The sequence below is a fragment of the Oncorhynchus tshawytscha genome, unplaced genomic scaffold (assembly GCF_018296145.1).
Source record: "Oncorhynchus tshawytscha isolate Ot180627B unplaced genomic scaffold, Otsh_v2.0 Un_contig_1741_pilon_pilon, whole genome shotgun sequence".
NCBI lineage: Eukaryota > Metazoa > Chordata > Actinopteri > Salmoniformes > Salmonidae > Oncorhynchus > Oncorhynchus tshawytscha.
Window position 1 is genome coordinate 257,501 of NW_024609808.1, and position 19,600 is coordinate 277,100.

The following is a 19,600-nucleotide window of genomic DNA, read 5'->3' on the forward strand; positions in this document are numbered from 1 at the left end:
CTCATGGTCTCTCTCTCCCTCGTGGTCTGTCTCTCCCTCGTGGTCTCTCTCTTTCTCGTGGTCTGTCTCTCCCTCGTGGTCTCTCTCTCCCTCGTGGTCTGTCTCTCCCTTGTGGTCTCTCTCTCACTCGTGGTCTGTCTCTCCCTTGTGGTCTCTCTCTCCCTGGTGGTCTCTCTCTACCTCTTGGTCTCTCTCTCCCTAGTTGTCTGTCTCTCCTTCGTGGTCTCTCTCTCCCTCGTGGTCAGTCTCTCCCTCGTGATCTCTCTCTCCCTTGTGGTCTGTCTCTCCCTTGTAGTCTCTCTCTCACTCGTGGTCTGTCTCTCCCTTGTGGTCTCTCTCTCCCTGGTGGTCTCTCTCTCCCTCGTGGTCTCTCTCTCCCTAGTTGTCTGTCTCTCCCTTGTGGTCTCTCTCTCCCTTGTGGTCTCTCTCTCCCTCGTGGTCTGTCTCTCCCTGGTGGTCTCTCTCTCCCTCATGGTCTCTCTCTCCCTGGTGGTCTCTCTCTCCCTCGTGGTCTCTCTCTCCCTCCCTCTTCCTTCTAACTTTGCATTAAAACACCTATGTATTCCTTCTATCCACAAATGACAGTTGTTGATCACTATCTTTCTAAAACCCTTTTCAAAATACCGAGCCAAACTAAGCCGAGCTGTACTGGAATGGCCTGGAAAGCACAATTTGAAAATAAAATATCCCAGCCAGCACAGTACAGTTCGGGCTGGCCCTATAGTGGGAATCAGGTTTAAGTCGTCAGTATCCAAGGCTAACCTTCATCTCCACCTCTTCCTGGTTCTCCTCAGATCACCCTGGTGTATGACACACTGACCAGTTCATCAACCAATCTAAATCTAGAGTACGCACCTGGGCCCTGGGCCTCCCGAGTGGCCTCTCTCCTCATCCTCACCCCGCTGATGTGTATCCCTGTCTACATTCTGCTGTGTCTGTGGAGGGTGAGTGTCTATACCTCACCTACCGTCACTCCATCATCACCCACCAGGCACTTACTGGGTGTCTACTCATAGATGTCTTGGTTTAGGGGTGGGTGAGGGGAGGTGTATGTCTATATATTTTATTATCTGTGTGTGTGTGTGTGCGCGCGTCTGTGGGTGTGTGCATGAATGTGGGTATTGTGGTTTTTCTTCAGTGTTTTGACCATGTCCTTCCTCCCAGAATCCTAAAGGGATGACCACTGCCTCCAGTGACCTGCGCCAGGCACGGCCACACCAACCCAGACTCACCGTGTGTGAGCGTGTCATTATCGAGGGACAAGAGAAACCCCCCAGAAACGCAGGGGATCGGGATGAGAAGCTGGCCATGGAGGAGAACAGTGGAGTCTAGTGTTGATGACATCATAGAACCTCGACTGTCAGGGTGCCGGACTGCCTGGTTGGTCTATGGGTTGTATTCATTATGGCATCAGGTAGCCTAGCGGTTAAGAGTGTTGTGCCAGTAACCGAAAGGTTAGCTGGTTCGAATCCCCTAGCCAAAAAGGTAAAAAATCTGATGCGCCCTTGAGCAACGCACTTAACCTTAATTGTTCCTGTAAGTTGCTCTGGATAATAATGTCTGCTAAATAACTCAAATGTAAAAATTTGCCACCAAACAGAAGAAAAAGGACTAAAAAAGGAGGGACAACTTGAACTTGTTCAATAAAAAAAAGAAGCACATTTTCTATGAAATGCTTCGCTATGCTCTAAGAAATACAACCCAGGCTTCAACTGACCAGACTGAATGGCAGATACAGCAGGGCAAAGTCAACACCAACAAAACAAATGATTGACATTTCAGATGCATCATGCTACACATGTTTACACCTGCTCTTGAATATTCAGAGGAGTTTTCTCTCTGTTGTATCTGTTTTTGTTTACTTTTCCTCCTGGATTGTATTTTTTTATACCATTTTGATAACTGAGTCCAGAACCCTTTCATATACCTCATATGTTACGGAACCTTGTATGTTTCTATGTACTTGCCCCATAAACAACCTCCTCATAATAAATTAAAAGGTTTTCTGTATGTTTACTTGTAACCTTTATTTAACAAAAATTCCTATTGACAATGACGGCCTACACCGGCCAAACCCAGACGACGCTTGGCCAATTGTGCACTGACCTATGGGACTCCCAATCACAGCCGGTTGTGATACAGCCTGGATTCAAACCAGGGTGTCTGGAGTGACGCCTCTAGCACTGAGATGCAGTGCCTTAGACCGCTGCGCCACTCGGGAGACCCCAAATATGCTAATGACTGATACCCGTTGTATTATTCAACATATTTTCAGTATACATGGTGTCCATGTTGTTACTTTCCGTCGATATCTCGGTCTGAAACAGCAAGCGGCCAGGCTCAACTTGTTCCCACTGTCAATTACAAATCAATCTATTCTCAACAGGACTTTCCCCTGCTCCTACAACACAAAACAACATGTTGTTCACCAATACCATACCTCGCCCTCCCCTCTTGCCCATATGTACAGACCTGGGTTCAAATACTACTCTAAATCATTTCAAATAATTGATCTGTGCTTGATTGAGTTTGCCTGGCTTAATGGACCCATAGAATAGTCCCAACCTGTTAAACCCCGCCCAACTGGTACTCCAGGCAGACACTCTGCCTGGACACTCAAAGATTTCAAGTAATATTTGAACTGAGGTCTGACACTGTATGAACTTGGATAACCTACAGTATATTTGTTGGTGGGTACATATGTGATGTCACAGGGGGCACGGGAGGCGATGCCGGAATGGGATCCTATCGTCTCTTTCCTGGTTCTGTGTCTCTGTCATCAGGCCACTGCTCATCCGAGGCTGCCATCCATGTAATCTGAAGCGGCATTCAATTAACTGGCAATTCATCTATACGTCCTTGGGCTCCTCTCAATACCATCCGCACTGTGGAATTGTGGTACCTAACCTTGGGGCAACACCTCTCTGTCAGCCAATTAGAATCTGGGAGAGATTTTTTTGTTGTTGTCGTCAGGTAATTAAATATGAGGAAGTGGTTGTTGGGGGCCAATGAGAATGCTAGGCTTGTGTGAAGGATCCAGTCAGCAGGCCAATAAGAGGATGGGGATTACGGGTGGGGGAGTTATTTAAATTCAAACCACCATTTTGGATGGATGGGTTGGCTCCAGTTAAGGGCCCCTAGGGGCCTCAGGGAAACTGAGAACAAGAGGCCAGGAGGTCCATCCAACTAATTACAGTATCTGCTCATCCACATTGACTGATCATTCTATCCCCACTTCTTTCCATGCATACACACTAGAAGTAAAACATATGCTAAATATAGTATCTTCTCATTAGGCCATCACATCACTTTGGTGTCTAATTTGGAACCTGTGGAATATAGACCATTCTGGTACAACCAACCCTGGAATTGATCTAGTGTCAACAACACAATTGGCACTCCAAAGGCTAGCGTTCTGAACATTACCCTAACTAAACTGCACGAAGCTAACCAACTCCGCTACACCTGCACCAACAACATCCACGTTTTAAGTCAGTTCTGAATCCCTAACATTGTGCCATACTGCTGTCTGCAAATCACCAATGAGGATGCTTGTTCCCACATGTACCCAAACTAACAGTGAGGAGGCTGGTTCCCACATGTACCCAAACTAACAGTGAGGAGTCTGCAGTCCAAAATACATTGCTCTCTGATAGCTGTGACTTCACTGAATGAGAAATACGTTGAGTGTAAATTGTGTTTTGGACAGTGTGATACAGTGTAGTACAGGATGATCTCCGTTCCAGACTATCCTATCAACGGGACCTGAAAAACTGTAATATCCTATGCTTCTCAGAGTCATGGCTGAGCAAGGACATGAATATACATCTCACTGGTTTTTCTGTTCATAGTCAAGACCAGACGGCAGACTCGGGTAAGACGAAGGAAGGAGGGGTGTGTCTCTTTGTTAAGAACAGCTGGTGCACCATTTCTAATGTTTTTACTCGCCTGAGTTAAAATACCTCATTTATAAGCTGCAGACCATCCTATTTACAGTGAGTTTTCATCTATATTTTTCATATTTTTCAAACCAATGGTGGCACTAAGACCGCATACAATAATCTGTATAGGGACATAGACAAGAAACAAGAAAACGCTCATTCAGAGGCAACGTTTCCCAAGGCCGGGGATTTTAATGAAGGGAAACTGATTTTTTTTTAACCTCATTTTTATCACCTCTGCAACTAGAGGCGACAAAACTCTAAATCACTTTTACTCCACACAAAGAAACACATACAAGGCCGTCCATCACCTTCCCTTTGGGGAATAAGACCATAACTTTATCCTCCTGCTTACAAGCAAGTTGTCCAATGACTCTAATGCAAAGCTACAGACTGGAATATGTTCCGGGATTCATCCGATGACATTGAGAAGTTTACCACATCAGTCACCGGCTTCATTAATAAGTGCAACAACAACATCATCCCCATAGTTACCATACATACCCCAACCAGAAGCCATGGATTACAGGCAACGTCTGCACTGAGCTAAAGGCTAGAGCTGCCGCTTTCAAGGAGTGGGACACTAATCCGGTCTCGCTACAACCTCCGATAATTCACTAAACCTTGCTGGTTCTGGCGCTCAATGGATTTGGCAGGGCTTGCAAACTATCACAGATTACAAAGGGAAACCCTGCCACGAGCTTCCCAGCGATGTGAGCCTACTAGACAAGCCTTCTATGCTTGCTTCTCGGCATGCAACACTGAACCATGCACGAAAGCACCAGCTGTTCCGGACGATTGTGTGATCTCGCTTTCTGTAGCCGATGTGTGTAAGACCTTTCAACAGGTTAACATTAACAAGGCCGCGGGGCCAGACAGAATGGGGGAGAGGAGGGGCCACCTCAAGGCAGTAAGGGTAGGCAACAACACATCCGCAACACTGCCTGTTACCCACGACTGTGTGACCGCACACTACTCCAACACCATCTTCAAGTTTGCTGACGACACAACAGTGATAGGACTGATCACCGACAATGATGAGGCAGCCTATAAGGAGGAGGTCAGAGACCTGGAAGTGTGGTGCCAGGACAATAACTTCTCCCTCAACGTCAGCAAGATAAAGGAGCTGATCCAGAAATGGAGGGCTGAGCAGGCCCCCAACCATATCGACAGGGTTGTAGTGGAGCGGGTCGAGAGCTTTAAGTTCCTCTGTGTCCACATCACTAAGGACTTAACATGGTCCACACTTCCAGGTGAGCTCTCTGCCATCCAGGACCCCTATACCAGGCGGTGTCATAGAAAGGCCCTACATATTTTCAAAGACTCCAGCCACCTAAGCCATATCCTGTTCTTTCTGTTATGGCACAGCAAGTGGTACCAGTGCACCAAGTCTGGAACCAACAGGACCCTGAACAACTTCTACCCCCAAGCCATAAGACTGCTAAACAAGACCGCTAAATAGATAATCAAATGGCTACCCAGGCTACCTGCATTTACCCTTTTTTGCATTGCCTTTATGCACACACACTGGACTCCCAGACCACTCACACACACACACACACACACACACACACTACATATGTACACACACTTTTACACTCACCACATAAGCTGCTGGTACTGTCTATTATCTATCCTGTTGCCTAGTCACTTTAAGCCTACCTATATGTACATAGCTACCTCAATTACCTTGTACCCCTGCACATCGACTCAGTACTCATGCTGCCTGTATATAGCCATGTTATTTTTACTTGTTATTTACTGTGTATTTATTTGTCTTGTCACTATTCCTATTTTTTAGTTAATTTAGTATCTTTATCTCTAACTTTATCTTTAATTCTGCATTGTTGGAAAAGGACCCATGAGCATTTCACTGTTAGTCTACACCTGTTGTTTATGAAGCATGTGACAAATAAACATGGATTTGATTTGTAAACGAGGAATAGATTTGACTATCATGCTGTGCAACAGTTCAAGCCTCACACTCCATCATCCTATAGTTTTATGTAAGGGATATTTCCCAAGGAGAATGACAGACAATCACAGAATCATATTTGAATCAATTGAAACAACTGCAAAGCATATAACTAATAATGACTATAACTATAATGATACAGGGTGAGGCCCAGATACAGACACGGGAGGCAGATGGTTTGAGATATTAATTATAAAACAAGGGGCAGGCAAGAGAATGGTTGTGGACAGGCAAAATATCATAAACCAGATCAGAGTCCAGGAGGTACAGAGTGGCAGGCAGGCTCGAGGTCAGGGCAGGCTGAATGATCAGGCAGGCTCGAGGTCAGGGCAGGCTGAATGATCAGGCAGGCGGGCTAAATGTCAGGGCAGGCTGAATGATCAGGCAGGCGGGCTAAATGTCAGGGCAGGCTGAATGATCAGGCAGGCGGGCTAAATGTCAGGGCAGGCTGAATGATCAGGCAGGCGGGCTAAATGTCAAGGCAGGCTGAATGATCAGGCAGGCGGGCTAAATGTCAGGGCAGGCAAAGGTCAGAACCGGGAAGACTAGAAAAACAGAGACTTGGAAAAAGCAGGAGCACGGAAAAACCACGCTGGTTGACACCACAAGACGAACTGGCAACAGACAAACAGAGGACAGGGAAGATGGGTGATACCTGGAGGGGGGTGGAGACAATCACAAGGACAGGTGAAAGATCAGGGTGTGACAATATTGGCTATTGTATACTCAACAGATACATGATGTGGCCATATTATAATGTTCTCTGTACCTCATTATTTACAGGACTGGATAATCATTTGGAGCTGATTAGGTCATTTTTGACAATGACATCCAGGCTCCTGAGACTGACACTGCTCAAATAAAGCTACACAAGGGACACTGCTGAGAATAAATAGCATCACTGTTTATAGTCACTACAGTACAACACACACACACACACACACACACACACACACACACACACACACACACACACACACACACACACACACACACACACACACACACACACACACACACACACACACTCTTTCTCTCTCTCTCTAGGCCATTTTCCAGCCTAGCAGATCGGTAGGCTAGGCTAGGCTATTAAATGCTCTGCAGCCATGCAAAAGTGCTGAGTCAAAACCCCCATAATTAATAGATAAAAGTCAAGCATGTCATAGTGGTAATGTGTTGGTCACAACTTATATACTGTGCTATGAAACAATCTATAATGGTTCATTGAAACCATAATGGGGTGACCTGCACGCATAGGATACATGTGGAATGTTTTTTTCCTGGTCTGGCACATTGAACGTATACGGGCAGATCACCCCATTTCAGCATGTTTAGCCGTTATAAATCGTTGCATACTGTATATCAAGTGTGAACAACACATTGCTGCTATGACATGCTCTTACAGCTGGGGTCACTGGGTCTAGTGATAAAGAATGTAGAAATTGTCTGCCACTGACCACAGTAGTAATGGTGTTAGCTAGCTCGGTATCATTGTGGCAGACAACCAACTGCCAAACCTCTGTGTAACCTCTGCATAACTTCAGTAACACATATGCCAGATTTCATCCTCTATGTAAAAAATAGGAAAACCCATTTGCTTGCTGGCCACAACAATAAACAGGCTTGTCTACATTTCAGGTCCCATATAGTTTTACACTCGGGACAACATGGTTTCTGTGAGGGTCACCTTTAGTGCTGGTGTGCGTTTTTCTTCACAACACCACACAGTGCAGACTCATTCGCTGTTCAGTGGCGCCTGAAAGTGTCCCATCATCTTGTCAAAGGACGTACATACATCACTCTGCGATCCTTCAGTCGGCCGATACTCCATGTACACACACACACACACACACACACACACACACACACACACACAGGCACACGCACGCACACACACACACACACACTTCACTCCGTGGTCCTTCAGTTAGCCAAAACCCCATGTTCACGCACTTCACTCCGTGGTCCTTCACAAAACCCCACACACACACACACACACACACACACACACACACACACACACACACACTTCACTCCGTGGTCCTTCAGTTAGTGGTCCTTCGATACCCCATGTACACACACACACACACACACTTCACTCCGTGGTCCTTCAGTTAGCCAATACCCCATGTTCACGCACACACACACACACACACACACACACACACACACACACACACACACACACACACACACACACACACACACACACACACACACACACACACACACACACACTTCACTCCGTGGTCCTTCAGTTAGCCAATACCCCATGTACACATACACACACACACACCTCACTCCGTGGTCCTTCAGTCAGCTGATAGTGCTTGGCGCCTATACATCTTCATCAAAGCTTAATGGAGCCGGCAACTGTTTGCTGCTCTCAGCAAGAAATCACATCACAGAAAGCGGAGGAAATAAAAACTTGGATATGCTGCCGGACATTTCTGAGTGACCTGACGCCGTTGAACGAGAGCGTCTGTGACAAAATAAATGCCACAGTTTATAGTAGACAAAGAAAAGATCCGAAAGAGAGTGAGTGTGAAAAGGCTTTGATGAAAGTACTGCGGAAGAGAGAGTAAAGTACAACCTTTCCTCACAGACCCACAGTCATCAACGAACATATTCACAGCCATATTCTCTGTTCAATCAGCACAATTTCCCATTTGGAATTTCCCATATGATGGGGCTGTTAAACTGGGGAACCTTTTTTATTGAGCCGCATATTCCGAGGCATTAAAAGAGGTTATCTAGGGAGATTGAACATGCCTCAGGGTTTTGAGAGGTGGAGAGTGAGTGAGAAGTCTGTGGAAAGGTCCTGTAGGAGAGATACATTATGTTATGTTGCACTGCTCCAAATCCCCGTGAGCCGTAGATCAGACAAACTGTAAGGGAGACCTCTATTCGTCCTCAGCTCCCCTCTTTAACTCTCTCTCTCCCTCCAACCTCTAAACTATCGTTGGCTGTTCTCTCTATCTTGACATAACTTCTTACTTGTTCTCCTTTTCTCCTCTCCAGACTCTCTCTCTCTCTTTCGCTCTCTCTATTTTTCTCTCTCTTTCTCATTTCAACTCCTCTACATACTCTCTCCCCCTTTCTTTCTCGTTTCTCCCTAAATTGCGCCAATAAAGGTTGTCTTTCTTTCTTCCTCCCGCTCCCTCTCTCCACCATTCCTCTCCCTCTCATCACCTTCCTCTCCCTCTATCCCCCTTCCTATCCCTCGCTCCCCCCCTTCCTACCCTTTCCTCTCCCTCGCTCCCCATTCCTCTCCCTCGCTCCCCCTTCATCTCCCTCTATCCCCTTTCCTCTCCCTCGCTCCCCATTCCTCTCCCTCGCTCCCCTTCATCTCCCTCTATCCCCTTTCCTCCTCCCTCTATCCCCTTTCCTCTCCCTCGCTCCCCATTCCTCTCCCTCGCTCCCCCTTCATCTCCCTCTATCCCCTTCCTCTCCCTCCTATCCCTTTCCTCTCCCTCGCTCCCCCTTCATCTCCCTCTATCCCCTTTCCTCTCCCTCGCTCCCCATTCCTCTCCTCGCTCCCCCTTCATCTCCCTCTATCCCCTTTCCTCTCCCTCTATCCCCCTCCCTCTATCCCCCTTCCTACCCTTTCCTCACCCCCTTCCTATCCCTTCCTCTCCCCCTTCCTACCCTTTCCTCTCCCTCGCTCCCCATTCCTCTCCCTCGCTCCCCCTTCCTCTCCATCTCTCCCCCTTTATCTCCCGCTCTGTACTTTAGGTGTCCCTACTGCTAGGCCCATTAGCAGTGGAGAGATTTATACTCCCGGTGTCCCCTGCTTCACCGGATGAAACCTCCACAATATTATCCTTTTATCTATGCATGCCAATCAGAGTGTGTGTGTGTGGACGGCATTGATTCTTGGCCAGGGCAGAGTGTGACCTGAATTAACACAAAGGCACAAGGATGCTGCAAAGACATTGCTTTTCACACTTTTTCTGTTTTCCAAAGTCACAGACAGAACTGGAGAGCTGTATTTGTAACGGTTTAGTTTTATTGTTGGAATGTTAATGTGGAGAGAGAAATGAGAAATGAGCGAGTGACTAAAAGCTGTACATACATTTGTTTTATTTTGTTGTAATACAGTTCACAGAAATCATCAATGGTTCAAACCCCCACCCTTTTGCTGCAACAGTATTTATAGATGTACATTTGTGGGAAACTTGTTGTCAGAGTCCTTTAAGAACAGTGGGTTTGGAATCAGGCGCAGAGAGCAGAGGGTTCGAATAAATGTATATTTTATTACCGGAAGAAAACGGTCACGCCAAAAACACAAGGCGCATCAACTGACCGGCCCGGCCCATACACAGGACCCAAACTAACAGTATAACAATCCCGCACAAACCTAGGCGGGCCTAACAGGCTTAAATAGACATGAATCAAGAAACACAATAAGGAATAGGTGCAACTAATAAGACCAAACGAACAGAAAAGGAAAAAGGGATCGGTGGCGGCTAGTAGGCCGGTGACGAGACCGCCGAGTCGTGACACTTGTCTCGCTAATGCACTTTTGGAAGTGACCTGTTAACCCGTTGCCATAGTGATTGCCTAGTTGCGAGGTTGTTATATAAAAATATAAATGCTATTACGGATGAAATTACAAGATTAAAAAAAGGACTCAAGTTTTTTCTCTGTATTGATCTGTATTGATCTGTATTGCACTATATTGAACTGTATTGCTCTGTATTGATCTGTATTGAACTGTATTGAACTGTATTGATCTTTATTGAACTGTATTGCTCTATATTGATCTGTATTGCACTATATTGAACTGTATTGCTCTGTATTGATCTGTATTGCACTATATTGAACTGTATTGCTCTATATTGATCTGTATTGCACTATATTGAACTGTATTGCTCTGTATTGATCTGTATTGCACTATATTGAACTGTATTGCTCTGTATTGATCTGTATTGAACTGTATTGAACTGTATTGCTCTGTATTGCTCTATATTGAACTGTATTGCTCTGTATTGATCTGTATTGAACTGTATTGAACTGTATTGAACTGTATTGCTCTATATTGAACTGTATTGCTCTATATTGAACTGTATTGCTCTGTATTGATCTGTATTGCACTATATTGAACTGTATTGCTCTGTATTGATCTGTATTGAACTGTATTGATCTGTATTGTTCTATATTGAACTGTATTGCTCTGTATTGATCTGTATTGCACTATATTGCACTGTATTGATCTATATTGCACTGTATTGCTCTGTAAATTAGCATTTCTTTGGACAAGTCAAGTTTGGTACCTACCCCAACCCAGGCCTATTTCTGATTGGCCCCGATCAGTGCAAGGTCACAGCACCTTGACTAAGTTAGTTGAACACTGATGGGAAGATAGTAAAATATGGATGATAACAATACATATATATTCTATAACAATAACAATACAATAAGAATCTAGCTATAACACAACATGGAGAGATGTAGATATCAATATATGAGGTCTGTAGATCTATTGGGAGAAACAATATCTCCTGTGTCTTGTACTTAGATAATGTTGTGAAACGACTCCTTAACGTTAAATGTTTTCTGCTCTGAAGCCAAAGTTAGAAACAAAGGGAAAATAAGCTGTCCCTAAAGCTTCACTGTGCAATGTTTACAATTGCTTTTCACAAAAAGTCTGTAGACATGTTATTTGTTGGGGATTTTACTTCAGGGCCAAAATGTGTTTGTTCGCAGACATCATTGTTCACATCTGACTTACACCTGGTCTAGTTTTAGCTTATGATCGTTTACAGTTTGTATTTGTTTCCTGTCCTGTCCTCAAAGAGCCAACCATACAGTATGTCTGACGCAGGCTTTCACAATAAACTTATTGATGAGAAGACAACCTCTGAAATACATCAGAACAGAATGGCACCAAGATACACTCTCAGTAAACACTGCTTTGTACTCAGATGACAGATGTCAGTCAGGAGAACAACAAGACATGTACAACCAAACACCAAGCGTCATGCGGTTGTCTGGAGTTCGGTAAAGTTGACTTGATCGTTGAAGTAATGATTTTGTTTAACTCTCTACCTTTCTTTATTCTGTCTTTCTCGCTCATTCAAGATGGCCAATGTTAATAGGGATCCTTGGGACGTCCCTACCCTAAAACCTAACCATAACCTTAAACCCTACCCTTACCCTAAACCTAACCATAACCAAAAGGCTTACCTAACCCTAACCTTAACCCTTGCCTTAACCATTTTAAATGTAAACTTCAATGGGGTAGGGACATCCCAAGGATCCCGGAGGATGGATCCCGGAGAGGATTAAAAGTACAACCAAACACCAAGCACCATGCTGTTTAATTGGATGTTAGGGTGTTATATTTTTCTTCAACTAACCTCTCTCTCTCTTTCTGTCTCCCTTCTCTCCCCTGTACCCCCATCCCCATCTCTTTCTCTCATTCATTATTCTCGGAGCGACTCTCTAGCCTTGCTAAAGTAGCGGGATAATTAGCCTCCATTGATCACAGGGGCCACCAAAAGCAGATTGATGAAAACCAGCTCTGACAACACTAATTCTGCGAGCCATCAGCCAGAGAGTCCCAACTCCCACACAGATGACAAACTCTCACAAACCTCCAGCCGATGACTCCCATCTCCTGATCTGCTATCGACAGGACCTGCATCTCAAATGACATCCTATTCCCTATATACTGTAGTCCACTACTTCTGAAGTGCCCTGGTCAACAGCAGTGGTCTACATAGGGAGCAGGTTGACATTTGGGACGCAGGCTCACTGTGGGCATTATTAGGCTCCCATTATGATTTTAATCTCTCCTTTTTTAATAAAAGCCTGTGGATAAACATGGGTTGCAGAGCTGGTCGTCAATGCCAAGGCTTTGTTGTGGCAGGTATTAATGTTCAATTAGCTCTAATTGGCTTGTATAATTGGATATGAGGGACAAGATATTGGAGTGAAGATGGTTCAGGAGAGATAGTGGAGTCTCTGAGGTCCTTGTGTGAAAGTAATCTCATTCCTTGGCTAGATAGATAGATGATAAAATTGTTTTACTATTGCTAATTCCTATGATCTAATGGCAACTTGGTAATGTGATAGAACAATTACACATTTACCTGATTTGTTTGATATTAATAGTTTAATATTAATACTTAACAAATAGGAGGATATTTCTGTCCTGTTAGTGTCTGTGTTTTTATGGTCTCCACTCTAGTTCCCTGCAGCAAATCTGGGCGTATGGTCACTAGAGACGGCTTGAGCTGACAAATGAGTTAAAGACTGCATTACATAGACAAGATGTGGTGGGTGAAACCGAGATAGAGATAGACAGGAGGAGTTTAGAACAATTCCCCATTGTCTCTAAATCATAATTTCATCTGGGAAACTAAGCCAGGGTGGGGATAAGACAATAACCCACATGCAGATAACTACAGGATGAACCCAGAGTGGCTTATGATGCTCCTTGGTCTGCATGAGAGGTGTTGAACCAACCATGACTGAGCATTGTTAGTGTCAGCTATATATAGTACTCTGCATTTGTGTAAAGATTAGGTCACTCAACACTCAAGGGTGGGGGGGGTCAACCAACATCATTATTGCAATAATTAATCAATATTAAATAAAGATGATTGTTTGAAGAAAATACCAAATCTCCCTCAGTACTGAATTTCCACGACAGTAATCAAACCATCAGTATCATCACCTGTCTTGCAAAGCAGCACCATATCCCGCTATATCACCATTGATATAATAACCAGGAACAGGAGTTTTCCCTGAGGTTCACCAGGTTACGTGGTCAGGAAGAAATCCTGGCCCTACATATAACTGTAAAAAACTCATAACTGCTACCAGTCCATGTGGTCACTTTCAGACGGATGGAGAGAGTTCTGGACAAGCCTTGCTGAACAACACACGATGTATCTGGAAGACAGACTCAGCTCACACTGCAGAGAGAGTTCTGCTCAGTGAGTCTCTCTCCTCCACCCTGTCTCTCCATTTCCTCCTGGAAGAGTGTGAAGTAGATAAAGAAGGACAGGAGATACTCTCATCTTTCTCTGTCTGTGGTGTTTCTATACTGTATGAGAGCTGCCCTCTCTCTCTCTCTCTCTCTCTCTCTCTCTCCCCCTCTCTCTCTCTCTCTCTCTCTCTCTCTCTCTCTCTCTCTCTCTCTCTCTCTCTCTCTCTCTCTCTCTCTCTCTCTCTCAGTGTCCGTCTGTTGAAAGAGGAGCGGACCAAAATGCAGCGTGGTGGTTACTCATGTTCTTTAATGAAGAAGAACAAACGAACAAATACAAAACAACAAACGTAACGTGAAAACCTATACAGCCTATCTGGTGACAACTAACACAGAGACAGGAACAATCACCCACAAACACACAGTGAAACCCAGGCAACCTAAATATGGTTCCCAATCAGAGACAACGAGAATCACCTGACTCTGATTGAGAACCGCCTCAGGCAGCCATAGACTATGCTAGACACCCCACAAAACCCTAAGACAAAAATGCACCACAAAAACCCATGTCACACCCTGGCCTGACCAAATAAATGAAGACAAACATAATATACTACGACCAAGGCGTGACACTCTCTCTCTCTCTCTCTCTCTATCTATCTTATCCTTTATTCTCTTGTATTAGTCTACCTGTCTGTCTGTCCGTCTTACCCTATTTTTTTCCACTTCTCTCTCTCACTTTCCCTCTCTGTTTTTCTCAATAATCTAAATCTTTGGATTCCCCCAGTGAGTGAAAGAGAGAGAGTAAGTAGGGTCTGGGCCTCCAGCGCTGGTTACGATGACCCATTTGGCAGCAGAGTGGGTCTACAGTATGTTCCAAATGACACTCTATTCCATCTATAGTGCACTACTTTTGAGCCCTAGTCAATTCAACATCTATTCCACGTCAGTTCAGTGTAATTTAATTGAAATGATGTGGATACAACATAGATTCAACCAATGTGTGCCCAGTGGGAGGGTGCCATTTGGCAGCATTGCAGTCTCAGCAGAAGCTGGATTTGCCTGGAGACGCAGGCCCAGATCCAGCATTGAGATGGCAGACATATGCTGCTGGGACTGTTGTTTTCACCCAACTCCACACCTAGTCATACACACTATACTGCAGCCAGCTATAGTCTGCAAAGAAACATCATTAGATGACTGCTTTTTCTAAAGGTATGAATGGAATGACTTGTTCTCTCGAGGCCACATAGTATCATTTGAAGACATTTGTGGTTTGGGTTAGATCTGAAAGTTTTCAATTGTGTGATATCTGCAGAAATAACTGTGGTATGATTGACAACGTAGAATTATATAAGGTCGCAGTAAAAGATCAGTTCTGCCACTCAGGTTAAGTCCTAATTATCTCTCCTTCCTCCCAAAGTGTGCACTTGCTCACTTCCTTTCACTGATTTGAATGGAAATTCACCTATCCCTATCCAATGCTTTGTGGGAAGATACAGTATGTGGGAAGTAGTGAACAAGTGCACAGTTCAAGAGAAAGGAGATATTATAGGGATCACCCTCAGAGTCGTATGATTTCACATTATGTTCTGTGCTCTTCATATTCCAGGCCTAGTGCCAGTAAGCAGTGGCTGTTTCATTTTTCAAACTTCCAAATGTCTTTCACTGCTCGGATTAGGACCTCCTCTATAGGGAAATCCCATGGTAACGGCCCTGGCAAAAGCTGACTGACCCTCAAACACAAACACACATTTTCAAAGATACATATTCACACACTCTGGGAAACACACATATACCCACACACTGCAATACACACTATGACACCACCACCCACTCATTAGCACTGCGACACACACACACACACTCTCCACCCCCACCCGCACTGCAACACACAATGCACGACACCCTACCGGAATCAGGCGATTGACTTCTCCCTCATGGCCTGGGGCCTCACCGGGCAGAATAATAATCCGATCACACAACAGGTCGAACTTTATTATCCGCCACTCAGCACCAGCCGAAGGAAGAGACACCACCAGCTAGAGAGAGGAAAAAGGGAGAGGGTGAAGAAGAAAGAGGGGGGAAGCTATTCTTTAAAACTTTCTTTCCAGCAGCGATGACATGATGACAGTTCCCTTGGGTGGGGCAGTGGATGAAAGCTTTTCATAGAGGGGATAGCTGGATCCTTTCTCCATTGGATGGTTTTACTCATTTTGCCTCGTGCTACAGGTGTAAAGGTATAAGGAAGGGACCCGGATCACCTGACAAGGGACATTAAGACTTCAGATACAGGTATGCTGCAGATCCTTCTCCATCCTCCTTCTCCTCACAGAGCTCTGAGTTAACTCCAGGAAGTAGCTGCTGCTTCAGCTAATGGGGATCCTAATCAAATACTAAAACTACTAGTTAAGGTTGAATACCGTCAGATACAGATGCTTAGTAACGTATTTAAAGTAAAGTATGTACTGTATACCAGGATGAGTACTATACACTCTTAGAAAAAAGGTTTCCAAAAGGGTTTTCTTTGGCTCTCCCCGTAGGATAACCCTTTTTGGTTCCAGGTAGAACCATTTCGGTTCCATGTAGAACCCTCTGGGGAAAGGTTCTACATGGAACCCACAACATTTCTAGTTGGAACCAAAAGGGTTCTGTAACCAATAAGGGGTCTTCAAATGATTATCCTATGGCGACAGCCAAAGAACCCTTTTAGGTTCTAGATATAACCTTTTTTTGTAACAGTGTAGTATAATATAAAACATACAATACCAAAACCTAACTTATGATACCCCAAAGTTGGCTCTGGCTGTGACAAAAATACAATTTATGGGCGTATAGAGTTTTCAGACAGTATCCGAAGATCACTTTGGTAATGGGACACTGAAATGACAAATGACGAGACTATGAGATCATATGCTCCAAACAAATGGTGTTTTCATCATTTCTCCTCTCTTTTATCTGTTTCTTTCACAATGTGGAGAACCATTCTTCTCCACAGCTCTTCTGGGATTTTGTTGGGTGTCTCCAATTCATACAAAACACTAGTTTAATTGCAGGTGAATCCTTCAATACAAAGCATTGTGCCAATAGCAGCCGTACTTCTCTCTAAATGATTAGTAGCAAGGTTACACAAAATAAGTATCTTTGAAATGGTCATTTGAAAAAAAAGTTTTGGTCAACAGGGCAAATTGCCCATGAGAAAAAACTCCAAGATATGCCTAAATTGGTCATGAGAGTTTTACATTTGAATAGGGAATAGAAAGCAAAGAGTTTTACATTTGAATAGGGAATAGAAAGCAAAGAGTTTTACATTTGAATAGGGAATAGAAAGCAAAGAGTTTTACATTTGAATAGGGAATAGAAAGCAAAGAGTTTTACATTTGAATAGGGAATAGAAAGCAGAGTTTTACATTTGAATAGGGAATAGAAAGCAAAGAGTTTTACATTTGAATAGGGAATAGAAAGCAAAGAGTTTTACATTTGAATAGGGAATAGAAAGCAAAGAGTTTTACATTTGAATAGGGAACATTTGAATAGGGAATAGAAAGCAAAGAGTTTTACATTTGAAATAGGGAAGTTTTACATTTGAATAGGGAATAGAAAAGAGTTTTACATTTGAATAGGGAATAGAAAGCAAAGAGTTTTACATTTGAATAGGGAATAGAAAGCAGAGTTTTACATTTGAATAGGGAATAGAAAGCAAAGAGTTTTACATTTGAATAGGGAATAGAAAGCAAAGAGTTTTACATTTGAATAGGGAATAGAAAGCAGAGTTTTACATTTGAATAGGGAATAGAAAGCAGAGTTTTACATTTGAATAGGGAATAGAAAGCAGAGTTTTACATTTGAATAGGGAATAGAAAGCAAAGAGTTTTACATTTGAATAGGGAATAGAAAGCAGAGTTTTACAATAGGGAATAGAAAGCAGAGTTTTACATTTGAATAGGGAATAGAAAGCAGAGTTTTACATTTGAATTGAATAGGGAATAGAAAGGAAAAGAGTTTTACATTTGAATAGGGAATAGAAAGCAGAGTTTTACATTTGAATAGGGAATAGAAAGCAGAGTTTTACATTTGAATAGGGAATAGAAAGCAGAGTTTTACATTTGAATAGGGAATAGAAAAAAGAGTTTTACATTTGAATACATTTGGGAATAGAAAGCAGAGTTTTACATTTGAATAGGGAATAGAAAGCAAAAGAGTTTTACATTTGAATAGGGAATAGAAAGCAGAGTTTTACATTTGAATAGGGAATAGAAAGCAGAGAGTTTTACATTTGAATAGGGAATAGAAAGCAGAGTTTTACATTTGAATAGGGAATAGAAAGCAGAGTTTTACATTTGAATAGAATAGAAAGCAGAGTTTTACATTTGAATAGGGAATAGAAAGCAGAGTTTTACATTTGAATAGGGAATAGAAAGCAGAGTTTTACATTTGAATAGGGAATAGAAAGCAGAGTTTTACATTTGAATAGGGAATAGAAAGTAAAGAGTTTACATTTGAATAGGGAATAGAAAGCAGAGTTTTACATTTGAATAGGGAATAGAAAGCAAAGTTTTACATTTGAATAGGGAATAGAAAGCAGAGTTTTACATTTGAATAGGGAATAGAAAGCAGAGTTTTACATTTGAATAGGGAATAGAAAGCAGAGTTTTACATTTGAATAGGGAATAGAAAGCAGAGTTTTACATTTGAATAGGGAATAGAAAGCAGAGTTTTACATTTGAATAGGGAATAGAAAGCAGAGTTTTACATTTGAATAGGGAATAGAAAGCAGAGTTTTACATTTGAATAGGGAATAGAAAGCAGAGTTTTACATTTGAATAGCAGAGGAATAGAATAGAAAAGAGTTTTACATTTGAATAGGGAATAGAGTTTTACATTTGAATAGGGAATAGAAAGCAGAGTTTTACATTTGAATAGGGAATAGAAAGCAACAGAGTTTTACATTTGAATAGGGAATAGAAAGTAAAGAGTTTTACATTTTTAGAAAGCAGATTTGAATAGAAAGCAGAGTTTTACATTTGAATAGGGAAAGCAGAGTTTTACATTTGAATAGGGAATAGAAAGCAGAGTTTTACATTTGAATAGGGAATAGAAAGCAGAGTTTTACATTTGAATAGGGAATAGAAAGTTTTACATTTGAATAGGGAATAGAAAGCAGAGTTTTACATTTGAATAGGGAATAGAAAGCAGAGTTTTACATTTGAATAGGGAATAGAAAGCAGAGTTTTACATTTGAATAGGGAATAGAAAGCAGAGTTTTACATTTGAATAGGGAATAGAAAGTAAAGAGTTTTACATTTGAATAGGGAATAGAAAGCAGAGTTTTACATTTGAATAGGGAATAGAAAGCAGAGTTTTACATTTGAATAGGGAATAGAAAGCAGAGTTTTACATTTGAATAGGGAATAGAAAGCAGAGTTTTACATTTGAATAGGGAATAGAAAGCAGAGTTTTACATTTGAATAGGGAATAGAAAGTAAAGAGTTTACATTTGAATAGGGAATAGAAAGCAGAATTTGAATAGAAAGCAGAGTTTTACATTTGAATAGGTTTTACATTTGAATAGAAAAGCAGAGTTTTACATTTGAATAGGGAATAGAAAGCAGAGTTTTACATTTGAATAGGGAATAGAAAGCAGAGTTTTACATTTGAATAGGGAATAGAAAGCAGAGTTTTACATTTGAATAGGGAATAGAAAGCAAAGAGTTTTACATTTGAATAGGGAATAGAAAGCAGAGTTTT

At 42.6% G+C, this 19,600-nt stretch overlaps 2 protein-coding genes across 6 annotated transcripts in view; both read left to right on the forward strand.

Moving 5' to 3' along the window:
- Window positions 1-2,010, forward strand: part of LOC112214990 (sodium- and chloride-dependent GABA transporter 2-like) — a 30,787-nt gene extending 28,777 nt beyond the window's left edge. For 2 of the 3 annotated variants that reach the window (XM_042318557.1, XM_042318558.1), the window contains exons 15-16: window positions 795-944; window positions 1,165-2,010. In XM_042318557.1, coding sequence (XP_042174491.1) covers window positions 795-944; window positions 1,165-1,332 — 318 coding nt within the window. In that variant the 3' untranslated portion in view covers window positions 1,333-2,010. Of the gene's footprint in view, window positions 1-794; window positions 945-1,164 lie in introns of those variants that run through there. The other variant, XR_006082943.1, reaches the window with a different exon arrangement.
- Window positions 2,011-15,676: 13,666 nt separating this feature from the next.
- The window catches only part of slc6a1l (solute carrier family 6 member 1, like), a 50,440-nt gene continuing 46,516 nt past the window's right edge, over window positions 15,677-19,600 (forward strand). For all 3 annotated transcript variants that reach the window (XM_042318559.1, XM_042318560.1, XM_042318561.1), the window contains exon 1: window positions 15,677-16,147. The gene's annotated coding sequence lies outside the window, so the exon portion shown is untranslated. The remainder of the gene's footprint in view (window positions 16,148-19,600) is intronic.